Consider the following 14,114-nt stretch of genomic DNA (forward strand, 5'->3'; position numbering starts at 1 on the left):
TTGTTCTTATTTAAAGCTACTGCCATACTTTCCTGTAAATTACAGTGTATTTCTTTCTTAGCCAAAGACCCTCCCAAACATTAATAATTATTTGAATTGGAGAACAGAATGTGACAGTCCAATGGACATCACTGAGGATCACGTATGCCAGTAACCCACATTGCTGGGCTGACATTTGGGCGGGTGTTTTAGCTCTGTGTGTTTCACAGATGAATAAGATGGCAGCATACTTGATGAATCACTGCGTCTTTTCTTTGCGAGTGCTGAACCGTGGAGTTATACTGTTCTTCCAGCATCTTCTGTTCTTGTTCCATTTGTGAACTGAAACAAGGAACATGTTTTTAATGGAAATGCCCTAGGGTTAAAAAGCGGCCTCCTAGCCTCAGCTCTTCAAATATTAACTGGGTAAACTTAGATCTATATGTCCTGTCGGCTGTGTATTCATGTCTATGAAAATACCAGCATGAGAAACAAATACGCTCGTTGTTCGGAGAAATAAGCAAGTGTACTAATGTTTCTAATTAGATATGGTTATGCATAGCCTAGTGTGATCTGATGAACATGTTATAAGTACTTCTGCAGAATAGGGGTGGGGTGGTAAATATGTACAATGCTGTCAAAATAAGTACATGTTTCTAATTGAAGTTATTCCTGTATGAAATATAATTTCATTGTCATTATTTTTACCTTCTGCCTTTTCTATAGAGAATGTATTTTCCATTGAATGTCATTTGATGCCAGCTTAAATACGTGAAACATACTTTTCTGATACCAGGTGATTCTTGCACAGTCACCTTAATTTTACAAAGCTCTCAGATAAAATCCATGAAATAATCCTGAAGCAAAGCACATATAGGAAGTTGATTATCTTCACATAGGACACTTGCAGATATTATGAATTAGAAGTATGTTGACCTGATAAAACCCAGTTTTTGGTTTAGTTACTTCTACCTTAAATTACTTGACAAAAAAATATTTTTAGGACTAAGAGGTAAATAGCACAGAACCTGGTTGAAAGTGAGTTGAAAGTTAAAGGTGCAAAAAAAGAATTCCTGGTTTCTACCTGGTAATCTCTAGAGGTCAGTTTCTTACTTGCATCTGGCAAGTCTTGCATAATTGAATTGTAATGTTTTGGCAGTAACATGATGTGTACTGTGTGTGTGTGTGTGTGTGTGTGCACATATGTTTGTGTATTAGCTTTTTTGTGTGTGTACTTCATAGCAAAAACCTTCATAGTTGACTTCTACTGAAAAAGTTTTATTATGGGTGATTTTTAGTGTCCAAGAAGAGTAGTAACCTACTATAGAGAATAAAATGGTTGTCAATATAGTTAGCATAAGTTTTTACTCCAGGTTATGTTACATTTAAAAGGCTGGCTTTGCTCTGGGTTCCAGGAGCTTCCCCACGGAGACTGGAAGGTCATTCCTCATTGCTGTTGTTGTCCAGTGCAATTCATCTGCAGGACAGTATAGCTGCACAACCAGAGACCTCAGTCCCTTGCAGGGGACTCTGCTTTCAAAATAAATCCATTAGATCCCACCTAATCGGGAACAGAATCAAGAAAAAGGGATCAATAGGAAAAAAATCAGCCACACCAAAGGAGGGAAATGCATTGAACTAGGAGAATAATGGTCTGAAATAATCTGATTAGACTTGAATCATTGATAAATAATAAATGAGATTGATGATTCTAATACAGTATTAAAAATAATGAAAGGAGACCAGATAAAAATAACAGGAGCGTGATTATCACTGAGATTTTTCCAAAATTCCTCTAAGATATCAACAAATCAGAAAAATAACTAAACACAATTTTCTTCTTTTAACAAATTAAGTGTTTTACCAAATATTGTTTCTACATAAGCTAGTAGCCACAGAATAGGCAGCACTGAATGGTATGCATGAAGTGCCAGGTCTGGAAACACCTGTTGGCATGTGCCATAGCTGGGTCTGTGGCCATCCTGTTGGGGGTTCTGGAGGGTTTTCTCCACCAGGCCACCTCTGGTAGGCATGAGCTGGGTCTAGGGGTAAGCTAGGTTGGCCATTATACCCACTGATGCACATGAGTGCACATTTTGTGGAAGGAGCTAATAAGGGCTTGTAGGGTTGCCCCAACTGGGCCACTGTACCCACCAGTGCTTGTCAGATATGGTGCTGTGGACTGGACTGGGTTAGACTGGTATACCTATCTGCATTGGAGGAAACCAGGGCTGGTTGCTGACCTGTAGAAGTTCTGGGAGGGTTCCCCGAACATGAAGACACACCCAAGAACAGAAGTTAGGGCAGGCAGCCTACCACCCAGGTTGCAGCACTTGCTGGGGTGTGTGGGAAATGGAGCCAACGACCTGCCTGTGTGATGGCTATCTCAGGAGGGGGACCCCTGCATCTCGTGAGTTCCTTAGTCCAATGGGATTCTACAGTCTCAGGGAGCTTCCTGTGGGCATGTGCTCTGACCACAGGTTACATGTTGTGGAGCCTGGCAGCCCCTGTTACTGACTCCAGGGAGGGGATGGGAAGCATGCCTGGATGCACATGAAGAACAGTACAACTTGGTCTTCTTGTCCAATAGAAGGCTTTGAGCGTCTCTTCAAATAATGGAGGGAAGGGTAAGGGCTACAAAATTTCAGGCCAAGTTCTAAGGAAGGCCCCTGGGCCTGTGGACAGTCTGGAGTGGACATGAATTGTCCACAGGCCTTGGAACTTGAACAGAGGGAACACGAAGGAGCCTCTGTAAGAACAGATGGATTATGCCACCTCTTATACAATGACCACTCAAGTAACATTTCCAGGACCTGCCGTACCCCCTCACCCGTGAGGCCCCTTGGGGCGCTGTGTTCCCTACCACTAATGGCACCTGACAACAAGAAGTGGTGTATCTTCCTCCTTCTCATAGCCCTACGTCCCCGTACCATCCATCCACACACCTCCAACCTTAGGCACATCTCTCTCAGCCCTCCTTCCCTCCCTGGCCCTCATCAGCCCTACAAGAGGCCCGCCTGCATCTACAGTCCTCATCTTCTCATCTCATTTAAGGTAATGAATCGTAAAGCATCAATAATTTGAAAAAAATAATAAAATGCCCCATGATCTAGAATGAGTAGAGTTCCGTAAGTTTATCTAGTGCACACGTCTCAGGTGGAAGGGTGGTGTAGCTATTATCCACAAGCCTGACCCAAAAACTGGCCAACTCATTCAGTTGCAACTGCACTGAATTTCAACTGTGTAATTTATTATTTCAACAGAACACCTTTGATCATTCAGAAAATAATCATAAAGTATCTATTTTGTGAAATCCAAGGGTGCAATTTAGGGAAGGGGAGGATAATAAAATAAATGAATATGAATCACTAAAACATGTTGATCTTTCCTGAGTAACAAATACGGAGGTGACTTTTTTAAAATAATGTAAATTGAACTTTTCAGAATCGGGAATATTTTATCCACTATTATTTTATTCTACTTTGTGTCGGTTGAGATATAATATCAGATCATGCTTATTATATCTGCTTCTTCTGAAATAGAAAAAAATGTTATACTCATTTATAAAATTGACAGGTATGAGGATCTATGATAATTTGATATGGAAAACATAGTGAATATTTCTGAGTATGTTTATTCACAATCCGTATGACTAATGTGACTCTTCTTCCTTTAGGTATCAGAACTCCTGATCCACAAGCTCAACCAGAACTCGGTGCACTTTGAGCTGAAGCCCGGGGTCCAAGTCCTTGTTCATGCTGCTCACTTGACAGCAGGTCAGTTTCCAGCTTGTAGTTGATGACTCTGACACAAGGAGATGCTGATGTGTGCTTCCTTCATCCTAAGCAGGTTATTCCCACTGCTCATCAGTCAGGTGTGCCAGTTCTCTGAGGCTGCCCCGCTTAGTGCTTTTCCTCAATGGGGAACCAGTTAGCAACTGTATGAAGTGGCATTTCCTACTTCCTGGCAGAGACTCTTGGTGACTCACTTAGACACATCTCACAGGGATGTTTCATCTCAACAGAAATCTTGAAAATAACAACTTTATGATTATCTTTTCAAAAGTTAAAGCCTTATTTTTAAATCTCACATTGCTAAAGTCTGCTTTCTGTAAGTTCACAAGCTTAGGTGTTGCAGAAAGTCCTAGCTAGAAAGTAATGTTGAGTTGGCCAGGATTGTGCAAATTACTTAATGTCAGTGAGCTTCTTTTTCTTGTATGAGGCAGCAGTCAAATGCTTCTTTAAGGCTGTAGAGAGGTTTTAACAATAATCAAGTAATTCTAAGCTAAGTAGACACTGTGCTATATTAATATACATGAACAGCATTCTTTTGAGTACTGATTTTTGCAGAATACTTTGCTGGTATTTTATGAAATGGAAACACTATTTGGAAATTCTCTTTGTACTCGAAAAGTTTTTAGACTGGTGTTGTATGGGCAAGTTTGGTGGTGATGGTTGTATTGGGTGGCTCATACTAGGCCTACTGGGTGGTATGGCTAGTTCAATGGGTGAAGTGTATGCACTCTCTCATAGAAAGGCAGACAGCATATGCAAACACTTGAATTTTCTTCCTTCTCTATAGACTCAGACCATTGGTTTCAATGTTATACTTTTCATTCTGTAGATCGGGAAAAGAGATTTAACTTCTGTGTACTTCACAGATGATAATCACTGTGATTGCATGAAGGTGAGCTTAATCTGATCAATGCCCTTAAAATGCACAGCTAGTCATCTTTCATTTTTACTCTATCATTAATGAGGATTTTTAAAAAATTTTAATCAGCAATGAATTGTATCAAATAAAACTGATATGGATATTGTATGAAGAAGGTGACCTGTAGGGAGCATACAGAGTATGAATGGGATTGAATTCAACAGATCACTGCAAGCAGCAAGTGTCTTCCAAGGAAGGGATACTGCAGGGGCTCTGGGGATGCTGAGTGACTGAGTGAGGACGGTAGTTTCTGACTTCGTTCCTGGGATTCCTGAAGGTGTTTCTCGGTCCAGAGGAATGTCAGGCAGGCTGTTCACCAGCTTCTCTTCTTGAGTTTTATCTTTTTTCCCCCTTTATTGGGATTCCATAGGAACAATTCTACTGCCTGAAAGAAACAGATATGTAAAGCTCCTTGCTTTTCAAGGTGGGATGTGGATGGCAGTGGAGTGTGGAAATGTGTCAGAATGAGCCATCTGTTCTTCCGTGATTGGGTCCAGGAAGGCCCCGAGGCCTCGGAGTGGAGGGGTGACCAATGCAGAGTGTCACTGGGGGAAGATGACTCTTTGGAGCAAGAATTCAGTGCCGCTCGTTTGCTGTTCTGTGGCTTGTTGTCCTAACTCATCCATTCAGTTGACAGTCACTGAATACCTGCCTTCTCCCAGCCAAGCCATGTTATCTGTCTTCATGAAAACTTGCACTGCTGGGCAGATCCAGGGAGAAAACAGATTTTAAAAGCATTCCTGGAGTGTGTGATTAAGAAAAGACTGTGAAGTAAAGGCTGCTGGCTTCTCTCAGGGCATTCGATGGGTGTGATCACGTGACTCCCTGGTTTTTCTGTTTAGCTGATGATTGCATCACACTCCAAAGAAATGAGTTGGGTTTATTTGTTTTTACTTAAGCATTTTGACATCTTAACTTGTATTGCTTAAGGAGTCTTCTTGGAATGAAAGCAGGTTGTGACCAAGTTAAAAAATATGAATCAAAAGAGTGGGTAATGCCAGAAAAAACTGGTACTACCAGGGAATGCAAAAGTAATAATGGATCAGGAGACCTGTGTAAGAAGGGAAGTACCCCTGATAACCGTGAGAGGTTAATCCCATTGGTGTAACACAACATGGCACAAAATTGAAAAAGACCTAAGTGTTTCCTGTAGTTTGCATCTGTAACTCATTTCAAAACTGGAAGCTTGGGCAGCAGGATGCGGAACTCCCAGATCAAGAGCTGCCCAAGGGAAGAGGTTTCACTGGGAAATCTGAAGAATCACTGAGAAAGGGTTCCTGAAATGTAGATGTGCATAATGCAGTTACTGGGAGGACTGCAGAACAATGCGGGATCAGGCAGAAGCTGAATTTCATACGGGGACAGTTTGGTAAAAGTGAGAAAGTTATTTGACTCTCCGGGATACTTCCCTGTTGGATGTGGGAATGGAGTCTTTTGGAATCAGATGTTCAGCGGGAATTATTGAACTTTCTGTCATCACTGACTCCACACATAGAGTGGACTTGGGCTTCCATGTAATTCTTTCCTGGAAAGAATAGAGGAAGAGGATGTCAAGGGCCGAGTGAGTAACAGAGCCTAGGGAAGTTTGGCTGCCCTTGGTTTGGCCTCGATTGTCACAATAGTGTCATAACTGGCAGTATTCACAGGGACAAAATCACTCCGGGACAGACTTTACTACACACACAGTGTGCGTGTGTCAAGACTGGTGCTTTTCAACAAATGTGATAAGGCAGTAAAATGTATGATGAGGCATCAACCTCTTGGAGATTCCTAGTATGTTGGTTCTGTTGTATCAAGTCAGCATGTTCCCATTCGAGTGGCTAGAAGGAGGACATAGCCTGAGGAATGAAATACTGAGCAGGCTGGTATGGATCCCATGGCACAATTCCCTCTCCTTTGTTATCTCCCCAAAAAGGAGGAGGAATCAAAAATTAAAGGAGAAACTGGGCCCAGCGTGGTGGCCTAGCAGCTAAAGTCCTCGCCTCGAACACACCAGGATCCCATATGGACACCGGTTCTAGTCCCGGCAGCTCCACTTCCCATCCAGCTCCCTGCTTGTGGCCTGGGAAAGCAGTTGAGGACAGCCCAAAGTCTTGGGACACTGTACCCATGTGGGAGACCTGGAAGAAGTTCCTGGCTCCTGGCTTTGGATCGGCATAGCACCGGCCATTGCATCTCTTGGGGAGTGAGTCATCAGATGGAAGATCCTTCTCTCTGTCTCTTCTCCTGTCTGGATATCTGACTTTTCAATAAAAATAAAATAAATCTTTAAAACAAATTAAAGGAGAAACTAAATACCACTATTTGTAGCATTTCAAGTCTCAAAAGCCTGATTTCTGCTACCTTTGCAGGGACCATAATGATGTACCACTGTATCCCATTAATTGCTCAGCAGATGTTAAGCAGCCTTCCTTTAAAAATATTTGAGTCAGAGTAGTTGCTGGGGAGAGAGGCAGTGTATCTGTTGGTCTGTCTCCAAGGAAAAAGAATTTCCTCCTTTCACAAATTTAGTGGTCTTGTTTTGGCATTCAAATTCAGTTCCCTGTTTGCCTCTACAAGAACACAAAGTAAGCATTTACAGACACCTGGAGGCCATCAGAGATGAGATTTTGCTTATTTTTCCCTCCATACCCTGTTCGGGAGTTCATTAACTTTGATATTGAAGCTGATCTCAGCTCTGAACACATGCCTTATTTTGTTTTAAGTCATTTCTTTTTGGTTTGGGACTGTTGCTCTTGACTGTCCGACTAGTCCCAGCAGCAACACAGATGAAATTTTCTTTGCAGAAAAGAGATATTTGAAGTTGTATGATAATATGGAGATAGTGGTAAAATGTTTGTCAACAGAACAGGTTACCATCTGACTTTCAGCACTTACTGGCTGCTTGTATAAACACTGCACAAATGATGCTTATGGTATTCTAGAACAATCCAGTGTGGTAAAGGAAGCAGACAGGCTTGGCATTGGACTGGAAGCTTCGGTGTTTTGATCTCAGTTGACCTTTGCTCATGCTTTTCTGATTGAACTATTTTGTCACTTTTCTTCAATAATTTGTTTTCCCTAGATCTATTTGTATTTGAAGACTCCGATGATTGCCAACACTTGGCATCTTGCTGGAAACCTTTACCTGGGTACCCATTTCCCCTTGTTTGAACTAACATTAAATCTGTCTGATGATGATAATGACTGTAATTGTTGTCATCTTCATCACTTTAGCATCTTGTGAATATAGGTGGTTGTGTCTTTCTATTGTCTATAACATTGTACCTTGTGCAGGACTTGCACATATTTAGCGCTCAAAAATGTTGCTTTGATAAATAATTAGATGTATAAATAATTCACAACATGCAGAGATATATGCACAACAACTTTCCCTGAGTTACCTTCAGATCCAATTTATTCAGTTGTCAATCTCTGTCTTTGAAATGCTATCTCTTACTGAATAACAATGAGGGGAGCTTTGCGTTCATTTATCCAACAATGCCCAACAAAACATATCTTTTTGAATCTTTGCAGCATCTACTCCTTTAATATGTCTAATAATTTTTGGTATATTCATTCTAGCTTCTTGGTAGGTCGGAGGAAAATTGGGTCTGTGCTCCCTGGAGTTATGTGTCCAAGAAAAAGAGAGAAGGGGAAAGGGGAGTGCAGTATGCTGTCCCTGACTTTGCTGTTTTGATCGCTGTGAGGAGCGTCTCCAAAACCAGAGCCACTGTCATCGCAAAATTTCACAGCCTGGATCCACTTTCCCATAGTAGCAAACACGCCCATCGTTGATACCCAGGTGCTTGAAAGCAGATATTTATTTTTTTGCAAAGTACAGAGCAAGGAATATGGCCAGCTATCATTTAGCTTCAGAATCCCCACGGGGTCAGGGGGAAGTCTTTTAGACTGAAATTGTGGGATTTGAGGTGAGATTCAGCTCATGTGTCAGTCTCTGGTTTCTCTGTAGGGTTTGTGGTATTCCTTCAATTGGGCAGTCCGAATTGCCAGTGCAAAGCTTTCAAGCCACCTTGAAGTCTGCTTGAGCCAGTGAGGGCCCATGGTCGTGAGTAAATTCAGTGCTCGTATTTGGTAGGAGCTGGAGAATGGGAAGTGGTTTAAATGCCAGGTAGAGTAAGTGAGGGTTTGTGTGGGAAGAGGGTGGGGTGAAATCAGGCAAGGAACCATGCTCGTTTGGTTTGAGAACACAAAAGTGTTAAGTGGCCCAAGCGAACATAAATGCTGACAACTCTCTTTCTGGAGTTAGTTGCATTTCACAAGAATTTACTTACTGGGCAAAGGAGCAGAAATTTGGGTGCCAGGGCTAGGCACACACGGTGAATAGAAGAGTTAGAACCAGGTGGTTTTGTGAAACCAGTTAGGATAAATGAACATCATTTCACAGTTGAGAAGCTTGTTTCAAATCCAGAGTGGGAGATGGCTGCTATAAACCAGTTGTTATCATTGCTAACTCCTTGCAGTTAACCTAGCAAGCTTCAGGAAGAGCAGAGATCTTCTGTGCTGTGTCATACATACAGAGGAATTCCGGCATTCCTGACGATACCCACCATTCTCCCTTTTTGTGAGTTCTCTGACTGACGCGTGGGCAGCCAGCCCTCCCACCAGTCAACAGCCACGTTGAAGAGCATTTCACAGACAGAAATTCATCAGCACAGGAAGGAAAGCCGAAGGAGTCTTTCCAACAGTAAATCTGATTTACAACTCAGGTATCCGCTAAAACAGATGCAAATTAAATAAAAGGGACCTGTGACATTAAGCAGAAAGAAATTCTTAATAGACATTAAAATCTAATTTCTTGGCATACTTGGAGCCAAGCTAATTGCAAAATGGGTGATAGCTACAGTAAGGGAGAAGACAAAATGAACCATGCCTCTGAATACGCGATAGCCTATATCCATAAACTAGGCAAACGGGAGAAGTTAGACAAGGGTTGTGGCCGTGAAATAGTTGAGAAATCAGTAAATTGTGAACTAGAATCTTAGTGGCAGGTGTAATTGAATCATGTGAGGTTCACGAGAGTGCAATAAATGATATTGTCTTGATGCTATTCACTTGCAAGTATGGGAAGAAAATGACACATCTGCATTTTACACATTTCTAGACTTATTTCAGTTTTAAGATTCTATTCTACGCTTACCTTTCAGTGAAGTCACTAGTCTTGATTTTTGATTCCCATGATAAAAAAGGGGGAAAGCTGATGTTTCTCAAAGGGAGAACCTCATGTCTAGAGTTAAATGAAAAGAAGAAGAAAAAAATACACAGTAACAGTCCCCACACCTTCCTGCCCTTCAGCTGCTTTGTATAATCGGGAAAATGTCCTTTTGTCAAGTCTGAGGCTTAAAACGAAGTGATAAAACAAAATCAAGAACAGAAAGAAAAAAAGAGAAAATTTGCAACAGTGTTAAGTCAATAACAGGCTACTGAATGATGTGTGTGTCACTGAAAAAATGAAGAAGAAAATCAAAATCTTCTTGAAGCAAGCAAAAGATGCTACTGCATGACCTATGAGTCAGTGAGGAAATTAATAAGAAAAAAAAAACTTTTTTTGAAGAAATAAAAATAAAAACACAATATCAACCCCCCCATGAAATGTAGCAAAAGATGTATGAAAGGGCTATTCTTCTTGTATTTTGCATGAATGTTGCCTTATATTAGAGAAGACATATGATATTTGTCCTTTTGTGATTGACATATTTCACTGATCATAATGGTCTCTAATTGGGACCGTATGGTTGCACATGGTAGAATTTCATTCTTTTTAATGGCTGAGTGGTATTCCATGGAGTAGATGTACCACAGTTTTTATCCCCTCCTCTTGGATGGGTATTTGGGTTGTTTCCATGTCTTTGGTATTATAGATTGTGCTGCTGTAAATATAGGAATACATATCTCTGTTCTCTTAGGACTCTTCATATTGACTTCCGTAATGGTTGTACTAGCCTGTGCTTTCACCAGTAGTGGAGTAGACTACTTTTCTCCCCACATCCTCAGGTGGGAATTAATAAGCAGGTGGTGTTGATAGAGTTCTGAGTGGAGGCCAGTCTCACTGGAGTTAGGAAGGACCTCAAAGTAGTTTTCATTTGTATTTCCCTGACAGTTGGGGGAACCCAAGCACTTTTTCATGTCTGTTAGCCAAATGAACTTACTATTTTTGAAAAATGTCTGTTCATTTCCTTTGCCCACGCCTCCACTGTGTTGTTTGTTTTTCTGTCGTTGGGTTTCTAATGCTTCCGGCTTCCGTTGCTACTGCTAAGAATGTTAGGAATAAATGTGGGAGGGTTTAAGAAACTCAGTGATTGATTGTAGGTCATGATATTGTATGAATTCTGTTCTTTTGTTTCACGCTGAGGAAGACAATTTGTGTCAGTCAGTAACGTTGGAACTACAAAGATAACCTGAAGCTACAAAGCACTTGTAGATGCTAATGCAAAATAGGAGTTGAGGGGTTCTGAAGTATAAATTGAAATAGATAGTTGCTGTGAAACAGTTAAATATAGCTTGACAATCTGATACTGGATTTCTCTAACATTGTCTATGCATATAATGTCATGAAGTACTTGTATAGCAGAATGTGAAACTGCTATCAAAGGGGAAATGGTAGAAGAAATATAGGTAAGGAGAAAGGGTAGCCCATGGGGGGAGGGGAATCCCTATGTGTCATGGGAAATAACACAAATAATTGTAAAGAAAGTAAAAGATGAAAGAAATATAGTAACAATTTTCCATTTAGAATAAAATGAGTACCAGTGGCATTCTCCCACAGCAAGTGCATTTATTGGTCTTTTTAATCCCTGACTATCTTACTACCTACAGGATTATCAATTATGAGTTTTTTTGTGAGTAAAGTCATGTTGGTAGTGTTTTCTCTTCATTTTTTCCCCCATAATTAAATACTGTGTTTTTTTGGGGGAGGGGGGAGAAGAGAAGGGCTCTTTAGCAATTCAGTTTTTCACAGATGCATAGATGCAGTGGCTTTTGTTATTAAATCATTGTAGTAATGGAATATGTAATAATAGATGCCAAGAGATATAAATAGATCCTGCCCCTCAATGTGAGAAAACGATTGTAAGGCCCTTCTTAAATATATCAGGGGCCATCAGTAGGGTTACTTTTTTCATCTTTAGTAGAGTCGGTTATGGAGTTTTGAGTTCTTTGCCCTACGCAGAACTGTGTCTGTTTGTTCAGCACTTACTACCTGGCAGTCATTTCTTACAAGAATAGTATCATGATCACCATAGAAATTTTTAATTATCATCAACCAATCCCTGATGACTTTAACTGTTCAACACATTTCCAAGATCCTCCTAGGATTTTAGAAATAATGCATGCTAGTGTCCAGACTCTGAAATGTTGAGTCATTCAGAATGCTGCTTGAATCCATACTTCACTCTGTGCGTGAATAATTGCAAGACTCTGCTCAGCACTTTCCCGCACGCATCTACCTTGTTGAGTTTGCAGTTGGAGAGGGTCTAATTTATGCTAATTCCACACAACAAACTAAAGCCCATTTATCACAAGTTTCCATTTCTCAGCAAAACCTGCACAAATGCACCTAACTGTTGAGCAAACTAAATATATGCAGCTGCTGTCGTGTAGAGCAGTAATAGACCCGTGTATATTCAGACACAAGATCAGCAGGCTGGAGACGCCCCGGAACACGGAGGGCAGTGATGCTCAGTCTCTCCAGCTGCTGACTGCTGCTGCCTGCTCTCCTGCCTCTGAGAACCTGCCAAGGGCGGCAGACTTGCAGAGGGGGAACGGAGGACACACATTTTAGAATCTGGCAGACAGAAGCTCATTTTCCTAAAGGACTGTGGCAATTACATAAGAGCATTAATGTTACTTGTTTAAGAATGGCATGTCAAGTGTTTATAAACCAAAGATCTCACATTGGGAAGGGGGCAAAGGATACACAGAGGAAGATAAAGAGAACGGAATTGAAGTATGTGTGCGTGTGTGTGTTGTAGGTGTGTGTGGGTGTGTACACGTACGCATGTGTTGTTTCCTCTGTTACTGAGAGTCTGGACAAAGTAATGTCTTCATTTTTTAATTCATTTCCAAGATCAAGCCTTTCAAGCAAGCTAGTGTTTTTCTTGATTGCCTTGGAGCACCAATACTCCGGCAATGCTGGCCGAGCATTCAGGGGGCGGTGAAGCGTCCCTCCTTGGAACCACGTACACTGTTTGTGGTTCCTCTCTTGGTCTCCATTTCTTCTCTTTTAAAGATTTGTGTTGGATGAAACTATTTAAAATATCTTCCTTTTATATTATTGATTTTTAAATTTTACTTCTTATTTTAAGATACAATTCCTAAGGCTCTGGAATTTCCCTTGTCTTCTCCTTAAATCCCTCCCCACCACTGAGTTCCCCTGTATTTTAACAATAGCATAGTCCTTCATAAGCAGTCGTAAGTCCATCATTCTGCTATTTAAGTGTATCCAGACAGTCTAGCATCCTATTGTCAAGATATATTTAACAGGTTCATTAAGAGTCCATCTTTGGTTTGGAAGTAGAGATACGTACTGCATTGTATCTTCACATCTGGATATAACAGTCTATATCACACAGTTACTATGCATTCCCTTACATGAACAACCATATATTATTTCTTTAATTTGCTGATGGTATTGAGGAAGAGGTGGGGAGCGGTTATTTTTTGCAGTTATAGCAAAGAAAACTATGTAGTGTCACAGTTTTGCTTCAGAACATTCCAGTGGTTTAGGTTAGGTGGTAGGGATTTGATGAGGGTAGAAATAAAAATATAAAATTGACTGTCATTTGATGATCATGGAACCTGAGTATTGGATATGTGAGGCTCTTTTCTGTTACCTGTCTCTCCTGCTCTCTCCCTTCCTGCATACATACATACACAAAGGCATACACACATAGCAGGGTACTTTCAAATGTTCATTAGAATGCAACTAAAAGATAAATTTATTTTCATGTAAAAGAAAATTTGAATTCCATTCATACAAAGATTGCTTTAAAATTTATGATAAGTGGTTATTATGAAAAACCTATGCATTAATTTCAAATTTTTCCAGCATAAACTTTATTTAATTTTCATAAATTTTTGAAACACTTTCATAGGTATACGCTCATGTCATCCTGCTTTAACAATGTGTGACCTATAATCTTTTTGAAGCTTTAACTTTTACCACTGGTTTTGTCTTCTGCTATCTGTAGTTTAACCCTGATCATCATGTTGAGAAATAAACGTTGTCAATTCTGTTATTTCATCCTGTAATAAGTCCAGGTTGAGTTCCTGAGAGAGAGAGAGAGAGAGAGAGAGAGAGAGAGAGAGAGAGAGTGAGAGTGTGTGTGTGTGTGTGTGTGTGTGTGTGTGTGAGAGAGAGAGAGAGAGAGTGAGAGAGAGAGACATGATTAGGTTCAGGTTTAGTGCCTTCATTCACTACTTAT

At 40.6% G+C, this 14,114-nt stretch overlaps 1 protein-coding gene across 6 annotated transcripts in view; it reads left to right on the forward strand.

Annotated features, from left to right (window-relative positions):
- SORCS1 (sortilin related VPS10 domain containing receptor 1) overlaps positions 1-14,114 on the forward strand; it is a 477,983-nt gene that overhangs the window by 456,319 nt on the left and 7,550 nt on the right. For all 6 annotated transcript variants that reach the window (XM_040992145.1, XM_040992150.1, XM_040992147.1 and 3 more), the window contains exon 24: positions 3,656-3,755. In XM_040992145.1, the coding sequence (XP_040848079.1) occupies positions 3,656-3,755 (100 nt within the window). The remainder of the gene's footprint in view (positions 1-3,655; positions 3,756-14,114) is intronic.

This window comes from Ochotona curzoniae, unplaced genomic scaffold (assembly GCF_017591425.1).
Source record: "Ochotona curzoniae isolate NIBS_2020 unplaced genomic scaffold, NIBS_Ocur_1.0 contig_66, whole genome shotgun sequence".
NCBI classification, from domain to species: domain Eukaryota; kingdom Metazoa; phylum Chordata; class Mammalia; order Lagomorpha; family Ochotonidae; genus Ochotona; species Ochotona curzoniae.